General features: G+C 47.1%; 1 protein-coding gene across 3 annotated transcripts in view; it reads right to left on the minus strand.

Moving 5' to 3' along the window:
• Nucleotides 1-14935, minus strand: part of SFXN5 (sideroflexin 5) — a 1315749-nt gene that overhangs the window by 306359 nt on the left and 994455 nt on the right. For 2 of the 3 annotated variants that reach the window (XM_085642761.1, XM_085642760.1), the window contains exon 13: nt 12822-12939. The exons of the other annotated variant lie outside the window; for it this stretch is intronic. In XM_085642761.1, the coding sequence (XP_085498887.1) occupies nt 12822-12939 (118 nt within the window). The remainder of the gene's footprint in view (nt 1-12821; nt 12940-14935) is intronic. 3 annotated transcript variants of the gene reach the window in all.

Consider the following 14935-nt stretch of genomic DNA (forward strand, 5'->3'; position numbering starts at 1 on the left):
GGGTTAGCAATTAGGAAAATGTTCCTCCAAGCAATACTACCACTCGTGTTGGTACTATAAAAAAAAGTAGTCCCCCAGTTGATAGTAGTGCACCCAAAACGTTAGGTGCATTCTCATGGGGTACTGAGGTGGACCATAATTTAGAAAGGTCCCCCTCACAGGCCTCCTCAGTCTGTGATGGTGGCATGGCATTTGCCACTTTTACTGTCAGCCCCAATTCCTTGGGTAAGTACAGACAGGAGCCAATAATTAATGGTCAGAAGGCGTTGGCATTGAGGGACACAGGGGCTAGTGTCACCATGGTGACAGGGAAGCTAGTCCCCCCTCAATAGCTTTTACCTGACTTTATGTACCAAGTGACCAACATTGATGGTATCAGAACAGATCATCCCATGGCCATAGTCAATCTGAACTGGGGAGGGGTCACTGGCCCAAAGAGAGTGGCAGTATCCCCAAACTTGCCTATAGATTGCCTGTTGGGTAATGATCTAGAAATTTCAGCCTGGGCTGAAGTTGAATATCAGGACCATTTAAGAATGTTAGGCCTCCCTGAGAGAGTTGGTGGGGATGTGAGAGCCACAGCCCAACCCCAGGGACATTTTCGAGTGATGGAGCCTGAAAGAAGGGCCCACTCTCCTCCACAAGAGAGCACAAGGTTTGAAGAAAAGTCTTCTTCCCTCCAGACTATAGGTAAGGGTCAGCCTCCTCAGGGAACTGATCCTACCCCTAGTGAAGGAACTGCCCCAGAGGTGGTCAGGCCTGTCCTGTCAACACCCCTGATGGCAGGGGACCCTTCCAAGGTGGTACCCACTGTGGAGCAGGTAACCTACCACTCTCTACCCTGCCTTGATCAGCCCAGGGCTGCAGCGGTCAGGGAGGTCAGTGGACCCCTAAAGGCCCACTGTCCAGAGGAACCACCCATCAACAGATTTGGGGCACCCAGTCTAGTAGCCCTAGCCAGGTGAAAATTCCTGAACACACTGAGGGATCCCTCTTAACATTGAATAGGGACCACCCCCAGATGGACTCTGTTGGGCAAAGGCAAACCTGGAACCAAGTGGTTCCAAACCTACTATGTCCCTCCAGTGTTCCAACCAACGGGACCCAACCGCCAGCTTTAGGCAGCTAGAGGTTGACCCTTAGGGCCAGATACAACTCAGTCATGGAAAGAAAGTCCTCCATGGTGGCCAGTGATCTGAGGGAACTGAGACCACCTTTACTAGGGTTTCACTTCTCTACTCAGACCCCCCACCAGTCTTTTACTTTGCCAAAACACCTAGAGTTAGAAATCCCAACTTTTGGAGACCATCCCATACCCTTAGGGGTAGGGACTGCCTAGAGGACCATAAGATAGGGGATATCCATGCTAAGGCCGGATCTTCCTTATATGGCAACTTAGTCAATAAAGGCTCAACTGGCCAAGGTTAGCCTTATCTCCTTTCGTTGGGTGGGGAGGTTGTGTAGGAAGGTGGAATCTGACTGCATGGTTACCCCCACTTTTTGCCTGGTGTTTTGCTGGTTTTTGACTTAGTTTGACTGGGATCCTGCTAATCAGGACCTCAGTCTATCTGCTTTCTCCCTAAAATGGATTGCAGGTACTTTAGGTACACCACAGATTGGATTCGGGTGTACCCTTATAAGTCCTTAGTATATGGTATCCTATGTACCCCGGGCATAGGTACCCCAGAGGCCTCTCAGGGGCTGCAGCATGTATTATGCCACCCCTGGGAGATCATGCAAAATGACACCACAGGTCTGCTACAGCAGCCTGTGTAAGGTGGTGCATGCACCCGTACGTAGATATAGGTTCACTATATCTAACCATATCACTGGACATATAAACCTATCAGTCACCCCTATGGCAGGTCTTATCAATCCTGAAGGCAGGGTGCTGGGTTTTATGTGAGAGGGTGCACCTGCATGAGCAGAGCCCCTCTGCATCCTTCGGAACCTCTTTTCCGGGGTTGTTTGTGATGCAGCCATACCATACACTCTTAAGTGCATTATAACCTCACAGTAAATGCTAACTTTAAAACGGCTGCATGGAAACATGTTGTGTTTGGTGTCAAACACCTTGGAATCATACCTCCACATCAGTAACTGGTGTGGGAGGTATGATTCCACCCTACTAGAGGGAGAAACATGACAGCACCGGTACATCCGGTACCAGCTTCACAGACTCTGGCATCACAAAATGGATGCTGCCAGCCACAGACACGAGTCTGCCCTCCTGCTGCTGGACGAAACTCCGGCAGGGGACGGCTGGACAATAGGTTTCCTGTCACAGCGAGGTGTGACCACCTCCCAGACAGGCTTTAGTGTATTGGGGCTGGGTGGGTGCACTCCAAGAGTGCTTTGATGTCTGCAGTGGGGGCACATTTGGTGTCCCTGTGCATAGTCCAACTCAAACCGGTTGCAGGGGCTATCAGTCCCTGCTCTGGCGCGAAACTGGACAAAGGACATGGGTGTAGCCACCCCTCTGTCCTGACCCTCCCATACGGGGGTCCCCAGAGTTTGTCTCACCCCTTCCTTGGGTATAAAGTAGGAACCCCTGGATACAGGACTTTAGATTTACCTGGTCATAACTCTGCTACAGAATTCCAGAACTTCAACTATCTACACGACGTTGGATGACCGAAGAATCTCCCTTGGAGTAAAGGAGTTACTACCCTGCAAGGCAGGCACCAAAGACGCATCTGTCCGGTTTGCAACTACGCAGCTCCTGAAAGACTCCGAAGATTTTGCAACAAAGGAGGTGGGTTTCCAAGCTTCCCTGAAGTAGATCCGTGCTCTCAGCAAACCTGAGATCCAAAGCCCTCATAGGGACCGTGCAGCCCAAACCCCTGGACACCGTGCACATTTGCAGCAGCACATGCTTTTTGGCGATCCCTGAGGCTGTGCTTTGGACTACTTGCAGTCCAGACCCTGAGCAGTGATTCCACAGAAGATTGCTGGCCTGCACTCCTCGAGTGTCCCGTGGGCTGGTATTTAGTGATTCCTCTCGAGGTCCCTTCGCGATCCCTTGTCCGTCGACTTGTGGCTCCCTGAGAAGGGTACTTTAACTTTAAGTGGGCTTACCTGGTTGCTCCAGATGTGCCATGACTCTCGATCGCTTGGGGAGTCCACAGGACCTTGCTGATCCACACTGAAGCCTTTTTACTCTCACCGCGTGGGTTGCACTTGCCAAGGCTTGTTGGTCTTCAATCCGGACACCGATCCCCCAGCACTCGACATCCTTCATGGGATGCACCTGAAACACCCAATATTGGTGGGCATTGGTCTACCGTGCCCCTGGTCACCCTGAAGTGACCCAGACTCTGTCCCCTCTGCTTTCAGGTTCTTCACATCTCCGATCAAGATTCTCGACACCATTTGACACCTATGCACCCGGCTTCCCTGGGTTAGGTAACACGAGTACTCTGGTGCTCACATGGGTGCTGGCCTTAGAACATTCTAAATCTCAATGGGTTTGCTCCAAGTCCTCTCCTAAGTGTCCTTAATCTTTAAAATTCCAACCGTGACTTTCCCATAGGATTTTACGGAGCTCGTGGCTGTGTTCTCACACTGCACGCGTTCCCCGTGGGTCCCCTGTGTCACTGCCTTGGGTGGTTCCTTGGGGTCCCAGCGATTGTACGTGCTCTAGGCACTGTATCTAGTCAAGTCATGGTTCTTATACCACTTTCTTAAAATATGGTTTGGTCTCCCCCTGGGGCCCATTGTATATTGTGCTATTTACTGTCGTTCTAGTGCTTTAATATTGTGTATCTTGTTCTCTAATCTCATAAAGAGATTAGTAGAGAGCGTTTAGAAATACATATATTTCATATATACCTGGTGTGGTTCTCCTTTCATTTGGTGATTCAAGAGGTTATAATCTAGTAAACCAAGCTGCTTTTTCATTCCTTCTAGGCTTAGCCTGAAGGCTGCTCTCCATAGCTACCACTATGATAGCTTTCAATAAAGGTTGTCTTTAACCTGACCATCAATAAGGGTTGTTTGGACTGGTACAAGGTGCCCACTATAGCTAGTGGACAGCGTATACCAGGCCAAGTTCTCACAGTTAAGACATACAAATAGTTTCTGAAACGTCTATTTCCCCGTGGAGTGCAGAAGATGCTACTGTAACCTAAACGAAGTGCGGGCTGAAAGCCCTTTCTATTAAGGTAGGCATGGTGCCACGGTAGTAATGGAATACCGGGTGGATCATATAATATGTCTTTTTATGTTATAGATCATACCAAGGAGACTCCTAATAGATGTGGTCCCGGACATTTTTAAAGGAACGACTGTTATTCATAAAGTAACATCATTCTCCCTTATATGAAAGCAATAGAATTTTTTTTTTCATGAACTAAAACAGAGGACTTATAATGTTTTTCCTCTTTCCCGCTTAAACAGATATATTTGAGGGGCGCCAACAAATGAGGGTAGTTTAGAAGATTTCCTATAGACCTGTGAAACAGCGACAATAAATAAGAGCTGGGATACTATAATCAGGTCAGTCGCCCTTAATAATATATTTTAGACTAGTTAAAGCATCATTGAATGTATTTTATTTGCGGGCTCAGCTACAGCACGCGCAGGCGCTGCGGCGGAGGAGACAATAATTTAGCCTTTGAATTACAGGAAGCACATTTAATTTGGTTGAGGTTACAAGGTTACAAAGTGTATGGGTGATTGTATGACTCTTGCCCTAGTTTTGAGCTCATTCAGTAGTTCAAATATGTCCATCTCTAGTATGAAATTTAGAAAGAATTGTTCTTTTTATTGTTATTTGTTCAGGGTGTGTTGTAGTTAGTACATTTTTAACCATTTTCTTTCAGAATGTGGATAAATTGTGCGACATATAAGCTTTTGATGTATTTGTAAATTGTGAATTGTAACGGATACTTATGTAAGCATTCATCTGTTTTATATACAGGCATGAGTTCAATGTTCAACTTTGCGGGATAAATCGAGAGTGCATAACTTTGTCTTGAAAAAGATGGCTTAGTTATAAACACCGTCGAAACGCGTCAACGCTTCTGTTGCACAATTCGTCTACCTGACTAGAACCATAGATACTGAGTAAAGTGCTTGTTTCGGGTCCTTGTCAATACATCTTTGCCTTTACGAATGTGTTGAATTTAATGACAAAACTGTGTTTTTCTCTCGAAAGATTTAGGTGTAGTAACATAGGTGTACAGGGTATCTTTCTTTTCACCCATATAGTACGAGTAGATAGTTTGAGTATTGACTGCATATGAACTAGGTTTTTAATCTTTTGTACATTGTGGCAATAGTTATCTCTTGCGCAAATCAAACAAAATATTTTTTAAGTTTTAATGAAATGATCTTATAATATATATCTGTATAAAATATTTATAATAAACCATTTTGCATATAATTGCTACTTTTGACAGTTTTTGTGTCTACTGCTTGGGCTACAGTGGTTTTTGGATTGAATTTTTGGGACTGAGTGGTATGAGTTGTTAGCTAATTATACATTGAAACAAACATTGGCATAGCCAATAGGTCTCGCCTTTAGGACCTTATAAGTGTTTAGCCATGCAACAGTTGCATAACTAAATACTTATAAGGTCCCAAAAGCTAGACCTATTGGCTATGCCAACCGGTCATGCGGCCGCGAAAGTGATCGGGATCTCGATCAAACATCAAAACGGCCGTGCGGCCGCAAAAGGGAAAGTAATCGCGGTCAAGCGCGGCGCGGCGCACCCGCGCACATGCACTGTAGCTCTAGGCTGGCCTGGTAGCACTTTTTGGAGCCCTCTCAAAAAGTCTCGCCAGATCAGCGCATGCGCTTGGTCAGGCGAGACCTAAAAATGAGTGTGTAGTAACCAAAGGATAAACGCACTTCTAACTCAACAAACACATCCCCACCCAGAGCTTCTTTGTAAGTTTCAAATGGCTCTCTCCAGTCCACCCAGGCCATAATTGGAGGACCTGGGCTCTGCAAAAACGTAGGAGGAGCCGCAACAGACTGTACAAACTTACAGAACCTTCTAGAATATAGTAAACTAAAATAATTAAATTAGTCACAGTTGTCAGACAAACTGAATATTATAAATCAAAACAAACATGGTAGGCAAATCCTGGCGGTAAGGGACAGTAAAAGTGTAATAATGCTCCTCGCGCCATGGGAGGTGCCTCATATGGCGAGCAAAGCATTTTCAATGGTTCAATTTTAGTCCAGCCCTCTCGCAATGCTCACTCACCGCGCCATGTTTATTACGGAACGTACACAGAACCAAAGTTACGGTCCTGTTTCTGTGTTCAGGCAGGCTCCAGTGAGCAGGTTACATCCAGATACGAAGCTTCCAATTTTACAGTCCTGTTTCTATGTTCCTGCAGGCTCCAGGGAGCAGGTACCACCCAGTTACAAAGCTTCCTGTGTCCCTCAGTGTGAGGGTGGTCACACGCGAAGAAAGCCTCAATTTGGGAGTTTGGAGACACAATCAGCCGCTCCAGGTATGCGATGCAATCCGCAGCATAAGCGATTGATCGTCGCTCTGTTTTTTCAAATCACCCGCGATTATTTAATTGGAGGACAACTGCAATTTAAGCCTCACTTGGGAAACACGCACCTGTAGTGTGGGTGTTTACTGGGTTGGAAGCATTAGATCTCACACCTTGGTAATGAGTATTGTAGGCTTTATTACCAATCTAACATTTATTACTACAGGGAGAGCGCCAGGGAACGTCCGACAGAATTGCGGGTCCGGCGCTACTAACGACCTCCAAAATGGCCGCTACGCGCCTACGTCATCGCGCTAGCGAAGACTAGAGCGCAACTCTACATATCTCCCTTTTTTCCCATTAACAAATTAAACAAAAATACGTCTACTTGCGTGCACGCTCCCGTCCATCTCCCATCTCAAAGTCTCTGAACTTCGATGGTCTCACCACAGTCCTACCAGTCCGAGTGTATGTCACTGGAGTGCTAGTGGCGTGATCGGTACCCTCTTGGGAGATACTGGCATCTCCTTCTTCGACACTTGGGGAAACTCCTTTGTTGGGAGATCCGTAGTAGTTTTCCCCGAGTTCAGAGGTACCCAGTTCACTACCCTCCTGTGCATTTGCATCTCCACCCGTGTCTCCTGGGTTGCCTATGGTAGTGTCCACCGGGTTGGTCTCAGTCCCTTGTGTCCGGGAGGGTATTACCTGTCCTCTTTCCCTTCCGTTCCATTGCATGATCTTGTTGCACTTGGACATTCGATCCTGTGACCAAACTGAGTAGGGCCGACCGGTTGAAAACTTCTTCCACCTGTAACGGCTCACTGAATTTACTGTCCCCTTTTTTTTGTAACTGGGCCAGTTTGACTCTCACCCATTCACCTCGCTCTAGCTCCGTCTCTTGACATGTTTCCTTTGGTTGTAGTGTTCCGTATATATCCTCTGCGCTTTCTCTAGATTGTGGTGTACTACGGCAGGGGACCACTTGCTCGTGATGGTACGCTCCTTCCAGGCTACATTGTCTTCCGTGAAGGGGTCTCTGCCCCTTAGGATCTGGAATGGGCTGTACCCCGTGCTGGTAGGTGTGATCCTATACGCCCATACCATGTTCTTCAGTTCTTTTTCCCAATCTTTACCACTCGCAATCGCCGACTGTATGGACCCCATTATGACTCTGTTAAATCTTTCGGCTAGACCATTCCCTGCTGGGTGGTATATAGACGTGTGTCTTCTATACAACTTTCTGAGTCTGCCATGGTCTTTAAAGAATGTCGTTTTATTCCTCATATAATTGTTAGTGATGTTTATACGTTGTAGATTGTGATTTATATATGTATTTTATATATGTATTTTATATGTGTATATTTATGTGGGTGTTTTTGTAATTATTACAGCCCTGACGAAGTTCCCAAGGCACAGGGGAACGAAACGCGTTGGCTGTGTGCCTGTCTTTTAAACAAGACTATGAATAAAGAAGAAACTTTTTCTACTACAAGTGTTGGTCCTTGCATTACTGGTGATAGAGTGCACCTTCCTTCTTTTGTGGACTGGTTGTATTACAAGTATCTTTAGACAGCGGATACTGGAAGCTGTGGCACTCATATACCTATACGGACGATACATGGAAATTAAGTGCTTGACCTAAGTCAGCTGTTTGTTCTTTTGTTGTTATAGACGTGTGTTTAATCTTGATGCCATTCCTTCCCATGTAGGTGTTAAATTTTTCTGATACAAATTGAGGCCCATTGTCACTTAGGAGAGAGCGTGGAATTCCTTCTCCCAGGAAGACAGTCGTCAGGAACTTTAATTTTCTATCCGTAACCATGTCTTCTTGTACATCCACCTCCGGCCACTTGGAGTACCCATCAACGAGTACCAACACATATTTTTGGATTCCCTGGTTGTCCAATATCGGGCCTAGGATGTCTATGGATAGGTCCTCCCATGGGTTCTCTGGGTTGTCAAATTTCCCTAGGGGTGGTCGCATCAGGCTCAGGGACTTGTCTGCTTTTTGGCATTGGCCACACTCCCGCACATGCCTCTCTATCTGGTTGTCCATCGCCGGCCACCAGTACGTCTGCTTTACTCTCATTTTAGTCTTTACGATTCCCAGGTGGCCCTCGTGGATGAGATTTAGAAGGTGGGGAATCAACTTGTTGGGAGGCACAACTTTCTCTCCTCTCCTCAGGAAAATCCCTTGATCACAGACAGACAACTCTTCTCTCACCTCGAAGAATTTCCTGAGCGTTGCCTCCATGTGCCTCTTGTCCGGCCATCCTCTTATAATGCATTGCTTGACTGCTTCCAAGTCTGTGTCTGTTTCGTACGCTTCCCACCTCTCTTGCTCGCTTATCACTCGTTCGTGATCTTCCATGAATGCTACTTTGATGTCCTCGTCTTCCGACGCCTTGGGCGCTTCCTCCATGGCTGACGCTCGACTCAGGTAGTCGGCTACTTTGTTCCTTTGTCCTGGGATGTGCTCCACATCGTATCTGTAATCCAACAATGTTAACGTCATCTTTGCGATGCGGGGTGTCGCCGTGGCATGTCCTGATGATGTGAGGACTTTGATCAAGGGCTTGTGGTCCGTTCTCAGCTTGAATCTCATGCCCCATAGGAACTGACGGAACTTGTCCATGGCCCAGACTACAGCCAGCATTTCTTTTTCTATAACACTGTACTTTTGTTCAGTGGGGGACAGCGATCTGGATGCAAAGCTGAGGGTGGACAGTTCTCCTCCTTCCGATTCCTGCATCAGGACTGCTCCCAGGCCCCGCTCACTGGCATCTGTCGTCAATACCGATCCGGCTCGTGGGTCGTATCCGCTCAGGGGGACGGCTGTGCTGATGTCCGTTTTTATCCTCTGGAACTCTTCTTGTGTTTCTTTAGTCCACTCAAATCTGGTCTTGTCCCGTAGAAGTTGTCGCAATTGGTGTGTCTTCTTGGCGAAGTGCTGTACAAATTTGCTATAAAATTCGGCCATGCCCAAGAACGACCTTACTTCCTCCTTGGACTTTGGCGGTGGGGCATCGCATATCGCCTTGATGTTGGACTGTTTGGGGGTGATCCCTTGGTCACTGATCACATGCCCTAAATACGTGACCGACGTCATTCCAAACCGGCACTTCTCCCATTCTGCCGTGAGTCCGTTGCGTTCCAGCACTTGTAGGACTTTGAACAACTTGGCGTCATGGTCAGCTTTGTCCATGCCCATTATCAGGATGTCATCTTGAAAGTATTGCACTCCTTCTACGTCGCCGAATAGTCTGTGCATCAACTTCAGAAATACAGCTGCCGCCGAGGCCAGTCCGAATGGCATCTGCGGAACTGGTAGCAACCGAAGGGAGTTATGAAGGACGCTAGCTTCCTGCAGGTCTGGTGTAGTGCGATCTGGTGGTACGCGGACGTGAGATCAATAGTCGAGAACCACTTCACTCGTTTGGTTTTAGCTAACATCTCGGCTATCCTTGGCAAGGGAAACCGTTCTGCGATGATGTTTTTGTTCAGTTCCCTCAAGTCCACACAGAGACGTATTTTTCCATTCGGTTTCATTGCGACCACCAATGGGGCCAACCACTCGGCGCTCGTTATTGGTTCTATGATGCCGTTTTCTTCCAGTCTGTGAAGTTCTTGCTGCACTTGTTCTCTGATGGCCAGTGGGATGTTCCTCACTTTGTGGTACACTGGTTTGGCATCCATTTTGAGATCAATCCTGTGCGTGAATTTTGTTAGTTTTCCCACTTTGCCCCCGAACACGTTGGGGAATTCTGTCTTCAGCTTCCCTGTCTCTGGACGTCTTTCGTCGCCGGTCATCAAGACCTGTGTGACACCACCTGGATTCAACTGTATCCCTAAATCTCCTTGATATACCCATCCTAGGACCGATGGGCCTTTCTCTGCCACATACCACTTGCAACTGTCGTATCGTTCCTTGAATTCAAACTTCAGGCAGCGGTATCCCACCATCAGGATGGGTTCTCCTGTGAAGGTAACCGGGCGGATGTCTGGAGGCTCCAGGTGGTCTCCTATGTGGTTCTTGAATTGTTTCTCCCACACGCTGCGTTGTATGATGGTGTAGGGGGATCCAGAATCTGCTACCATCTGTACTGGTACCCCTCCTATCACCAGGTCATACTGTGGTTTCTTTGAGCGGTTGCAACTTATTTCCAGTACGTGTTCGTCTATGCACAGTACGCTGTCATCATCTTCTCCATTTTCCGTTTCTTCCTCCTCCGCTCGTGCAACATATTTGACCGCTATTTTCTTCTGCTTGCGGCGACATACTTTTTCATAATGCCCAATTATTCCGCAAAACATGCATTTGGCTTTGAAGGCCGGACATCGCTTGTCGTACGCTGGGTGTGCAAAACTGCCGCACCTGTAGCACATGTTCTTGCCCTCTGAGCCCGGTTTCCTCGCCGGGGTCGGTCTGGACGTCCACTTGGTTTGCGTCCTCGTGTCCCCCGCCGCTCCTTTGCCTCTCTCCAGCGGTTCTGCCTCCGTTACTTTGTTCACCATGGGCCTCGGGGACGCCTCCTTTTTCGCTGCTTCTGCGCATCTCTTCGATAGCTCCGCCTTTTTCACCATGGCTATTACTTCCTTTAATGTCACGTCTCCGTGGACCCACAACTTGTCCTGTATCGTCGTGTTGGTGGTGTGCATGACTATTTGGTCTTTGATGAACTCATCATGTAACATGCCAAATTTACATGTGCCGGATAATTTCCTCAAAGCCGCTACGTATTCGTCTATGGACTCCCCTTCTGCCTGCTTCCTTTGTTGGAAGTTGTATCTATCTATAGACGTGCATACCGCTGGTCTGTAGTGTTTGTTTAAGTCATCTAAGGCATGCTGGAACACATCGTCATCTGCCGCCTGCCTCGGCGTGGGAACAATATTCTGAAATACTCCGATTCCTTCTGGTCCCAGATTGTGCAGCAAAATCCTTTTCTTCCTTTTGCTGGGGAACGCTTCTCCTGCCTCGTCTTCCAGGGCTTCTACATAACTCATGAAGTATTCTCTCCAGTCTTCCCATTTCATAGATGGTTCACCCGGTTTGGGTAAGAAGGGGATCGGTGTCGTGAGTGAGGATGGTTGGGCGCACATTTCCACTCCTTCCTTCCGTGACTCGTCTTCTCCCCTTGGACTGTCTCTGCTGGCGTGGGGGGCTCTGGTGTGCCGCCGCTCCCCCACCTCTACTTTGCACTGCTTGCTCCGCCAGGGTCTCACTCTGCCTCTTAAGTCTGTTGCCTGGCTGGCCTCTTACTGGTGTGCCCCCTGTGTCCCGGACTGCCTGTGGCTCGCTTGGGTGGTCTGGAAGGGGTCACAGCTTTCTCCGCACAGCCTGCCCAGTGGTGTGCTGTCTTGACTGGTTGAGGCTTGGTGTAGCTCCCCCTTGTGTCTTATGACTATGGCTCTTGCTGGTGGCTGAGGGGTTCGCCCTGTGCGATCACGAGGTGCATGCACCTTCTAATGGTGCTAGAGGTCCAAACGTGACCTCTGCCACGCTCTCCCTCCTGAATACCTGTGTGGTTCTGAGGCTCCTTCCCTGGTTCCTGGCCACGTGCTCCTAGTGCTCGAGCTCTCTTCGGTCTTCTTCTTTGTATGTCCCAGCTCTCGTCGCCATTTGTAGTGTGGGTGTTTACTGGGTTGGAAGCATTAGATCTCACACCTTGGTAATCAGTATTGTAGGCTTTATTACCAATTTAACATTTATTACTACAGGGAGAGCGCTGGGGAACGTCCGACAGAATCGTGGGTCCAGCCTCCAAAATGGCCGCCACGCGCCTACGTCATCGCGCTAGCGAAGACTAGAACGCAACTCTACAGCACCTTGCTTTAAAAGACCACAAAAATAATAAAATGTTAGATTCATCAGTGCTGTTGAGGGTAGTGGACATTATACCAAATTAGTTCACTAAATGCACCACCCACATCTGTATTGTGATCTCCAGTCTATATTTGTTATTGTACTCCGATTGATGATTGGAAAGAGCGCTTTGCTCTCAACGTCTAAAATATGCTATAAAAGAGGAAAGAAAACATTAAATTGCTTAGGATAAATCCGCGGTTTAGGATCCCTCTGTAGCCGAACAGGTAAATGGTTTTATTGTATGAACAAACGTTGCTTATAATAAAAAATACAGAGCATGCATAATTATTGTAGTTTCAAGGGAGACATAATTCAGTAACCATGGAGGTGGATTGGTACCAACATCGAAGGGATGCTCTTTCAGCTAAGAGAATTAGCCTATGATGTGCATTATCAACAAACCACTCGCATCCCCAGTACTCGAAACATACCAGCACCGAAACATACTAGCATTGCCTGGTCCAATGCTTACCATACAACTTAGCAGTTTACTAACCTCAGACATCTGGGGGAAAAGGCTGATGGCCAATGGAAGAGCCAATCCGAAGGCAGCAAGGCACACAAGGCTATGCACAGGAAGCACCAGTCTGGGGCGGGACCGCAGCAGAGATGTCCTAGGACAAGAAAGACCTCATCAGCACCCTGAGCGGGATCACAGGGACCACAGACTATGCCTGGGCAATCACTAGCCCAGTGGACTTACACAAACACTGCACTCAGCAATCTGCTAACAGTGATCAATTCAGGTAATAAAACAAATGGAATGCAACTAAAATGAAAATTGTTTCCATTTGACTAATGAAGAAAGTGCATTGCAAGTAAGTTGTGTCTCACTTGAAGTCAAGCTTTAGAACTTTTCAGTTTTCCTGAAAAAGAACATGTTACTAACAGAGAACTGCTAGCTTCCCCCACACACTGTACCATCCATCAATCCACACTGTTTGATTCACCCGCGCCAGAAGAGGGAGTCACAGATCTTTGACGACGGCACGTAGAGAAGTCCAATGTGATGAAAAAGACCAAGCGTCAATTTCCTTGGTAATGTTGCTCATGTGACCTGACCAATCGCACCAAAAGGCAATCGAGAAATGAATCCTGCAGCCAGTGGAGAGTAAACGAGGTGTACATGAATGAGTAGACAACTCGTCGCGATAACTAGCGTTTCCACAATAACAAAAAAAGTGAAAAGGGCCATACTACAGATATGAAATGAAGTAACATGCTTTTTACATCCTCTATAGACGTTACTTCTTTAAAATGAATATTTGTGACTGCTAGCCATATTATTACAGATGTTCCTGACTTAGGGACTCATTTATATGTTGGCGGTATGTGTACTCTGTCTGTAAGCTGTGAATCTGCCATCTTCTCTTTTGCTCAGTGCCGGGAAACATTTTTTGGGTAACTGAGTGGTTTATAAGTTTATAAATAATAGTAATAATAACACAGGCGGGGGTATGCATACCGTCTTTATAATGGTCAGCTTGCCCCATTTTAGAAGTGGGCGGACCATTGGCTACGGCGGTGACTACTTGATCACCGCCAAATCTAAACCCCTCCATCAGCCTAAGGGTCATCGGACAAATCGCTATATTTCCGCCCACCCAATTAAGATGGGCAGTCACATAGGCGTTTTTTAATGTCCATCACAGCCAGGCAAACCCTGGCGGTAAAGGACAATAAATTGGTAATAATGCTCATCTCGCCATGGGAGGAGGGTATTAATTTTTTTATTTTAAAAAAAAAGTTCCAGTTTCAGGTTTATCTTTTTGAAAATAAAAAAAGAAAACTGTTCAGTGCAGGGCTGCTTCAGTATGATGCAGGCCTGCACCAAATAGGGAAATTATACCCAGTCAAAATCTTGGAACAATTAGTCAGTAAAGCACTTTCCCAGTTTTTAGAAACCAACAACATTCTGGACAAAGTGCAATTTGGTTTTCGCCCTGGCTATGGAACGGAGACCGCCCTGGTGACCGTTATGGACGATCTACGTATGCAAGCAGACAGGGGACAGTCAGCTATACTGATTCTTCTTGACCTGTCTGCCGCATTCGATACGGGAATCCATGAGGTTTTTCTCTCCAGGCTTGAAGAGGTGGGGGTTGTGGGCACTGGCCTGAAGGGGTTTCAATCGTATCTTCCTATTAGACAACAGGCAGTAGTAGCCCTCCCCTTTTCGCTCCAAGTTTTCCAACATTCTGCATGGTGTCCCACAACGATCTGCGATTAGTCCTATATTATTCGACATGTATATGAGCCCTTTACTTGCTGTTATAAGGGCTCATAACATTAATCTCGTGGACTACGCAGATGACACTCAGCTTATTCTGTCTCTTGAGGGTGAGCAATCTGTATCCCTAGAAGACTTTCATGCCGGTCTGCGGGACACAGCATTTTGGCTTAGAGAGAATTCTCTTCAATTCAATGCCGACAAGACAGAGATCCTGCAATGTGCAGTAGGTAGAATTTCCCCTACACTCCCGTTTGATTTCTGGCCTATTCCCACTGCTACCCCATTGGTTGCCAGCAACACAGTACGTAACCTGGGAGTCATGTTTGATAGTAAACTGACACTTGAAAACCATGTTAACAAAACAGCTGGGAGCTGCT

Source organism: Triturus cristatus, chromosome 2_2, assembly GCF_964204655.1.
Source record: "Triturus cristatus chromosome 2_2, aTriCri1.1, whole genome shotgun sequence".
Taxonomy (NCBI): domain Eukaryota; kingdom Metazoa; phylum Chordata; class Amphibia; order Caudata; family Salamandridae; genus Triturus; species Triturus cristatus.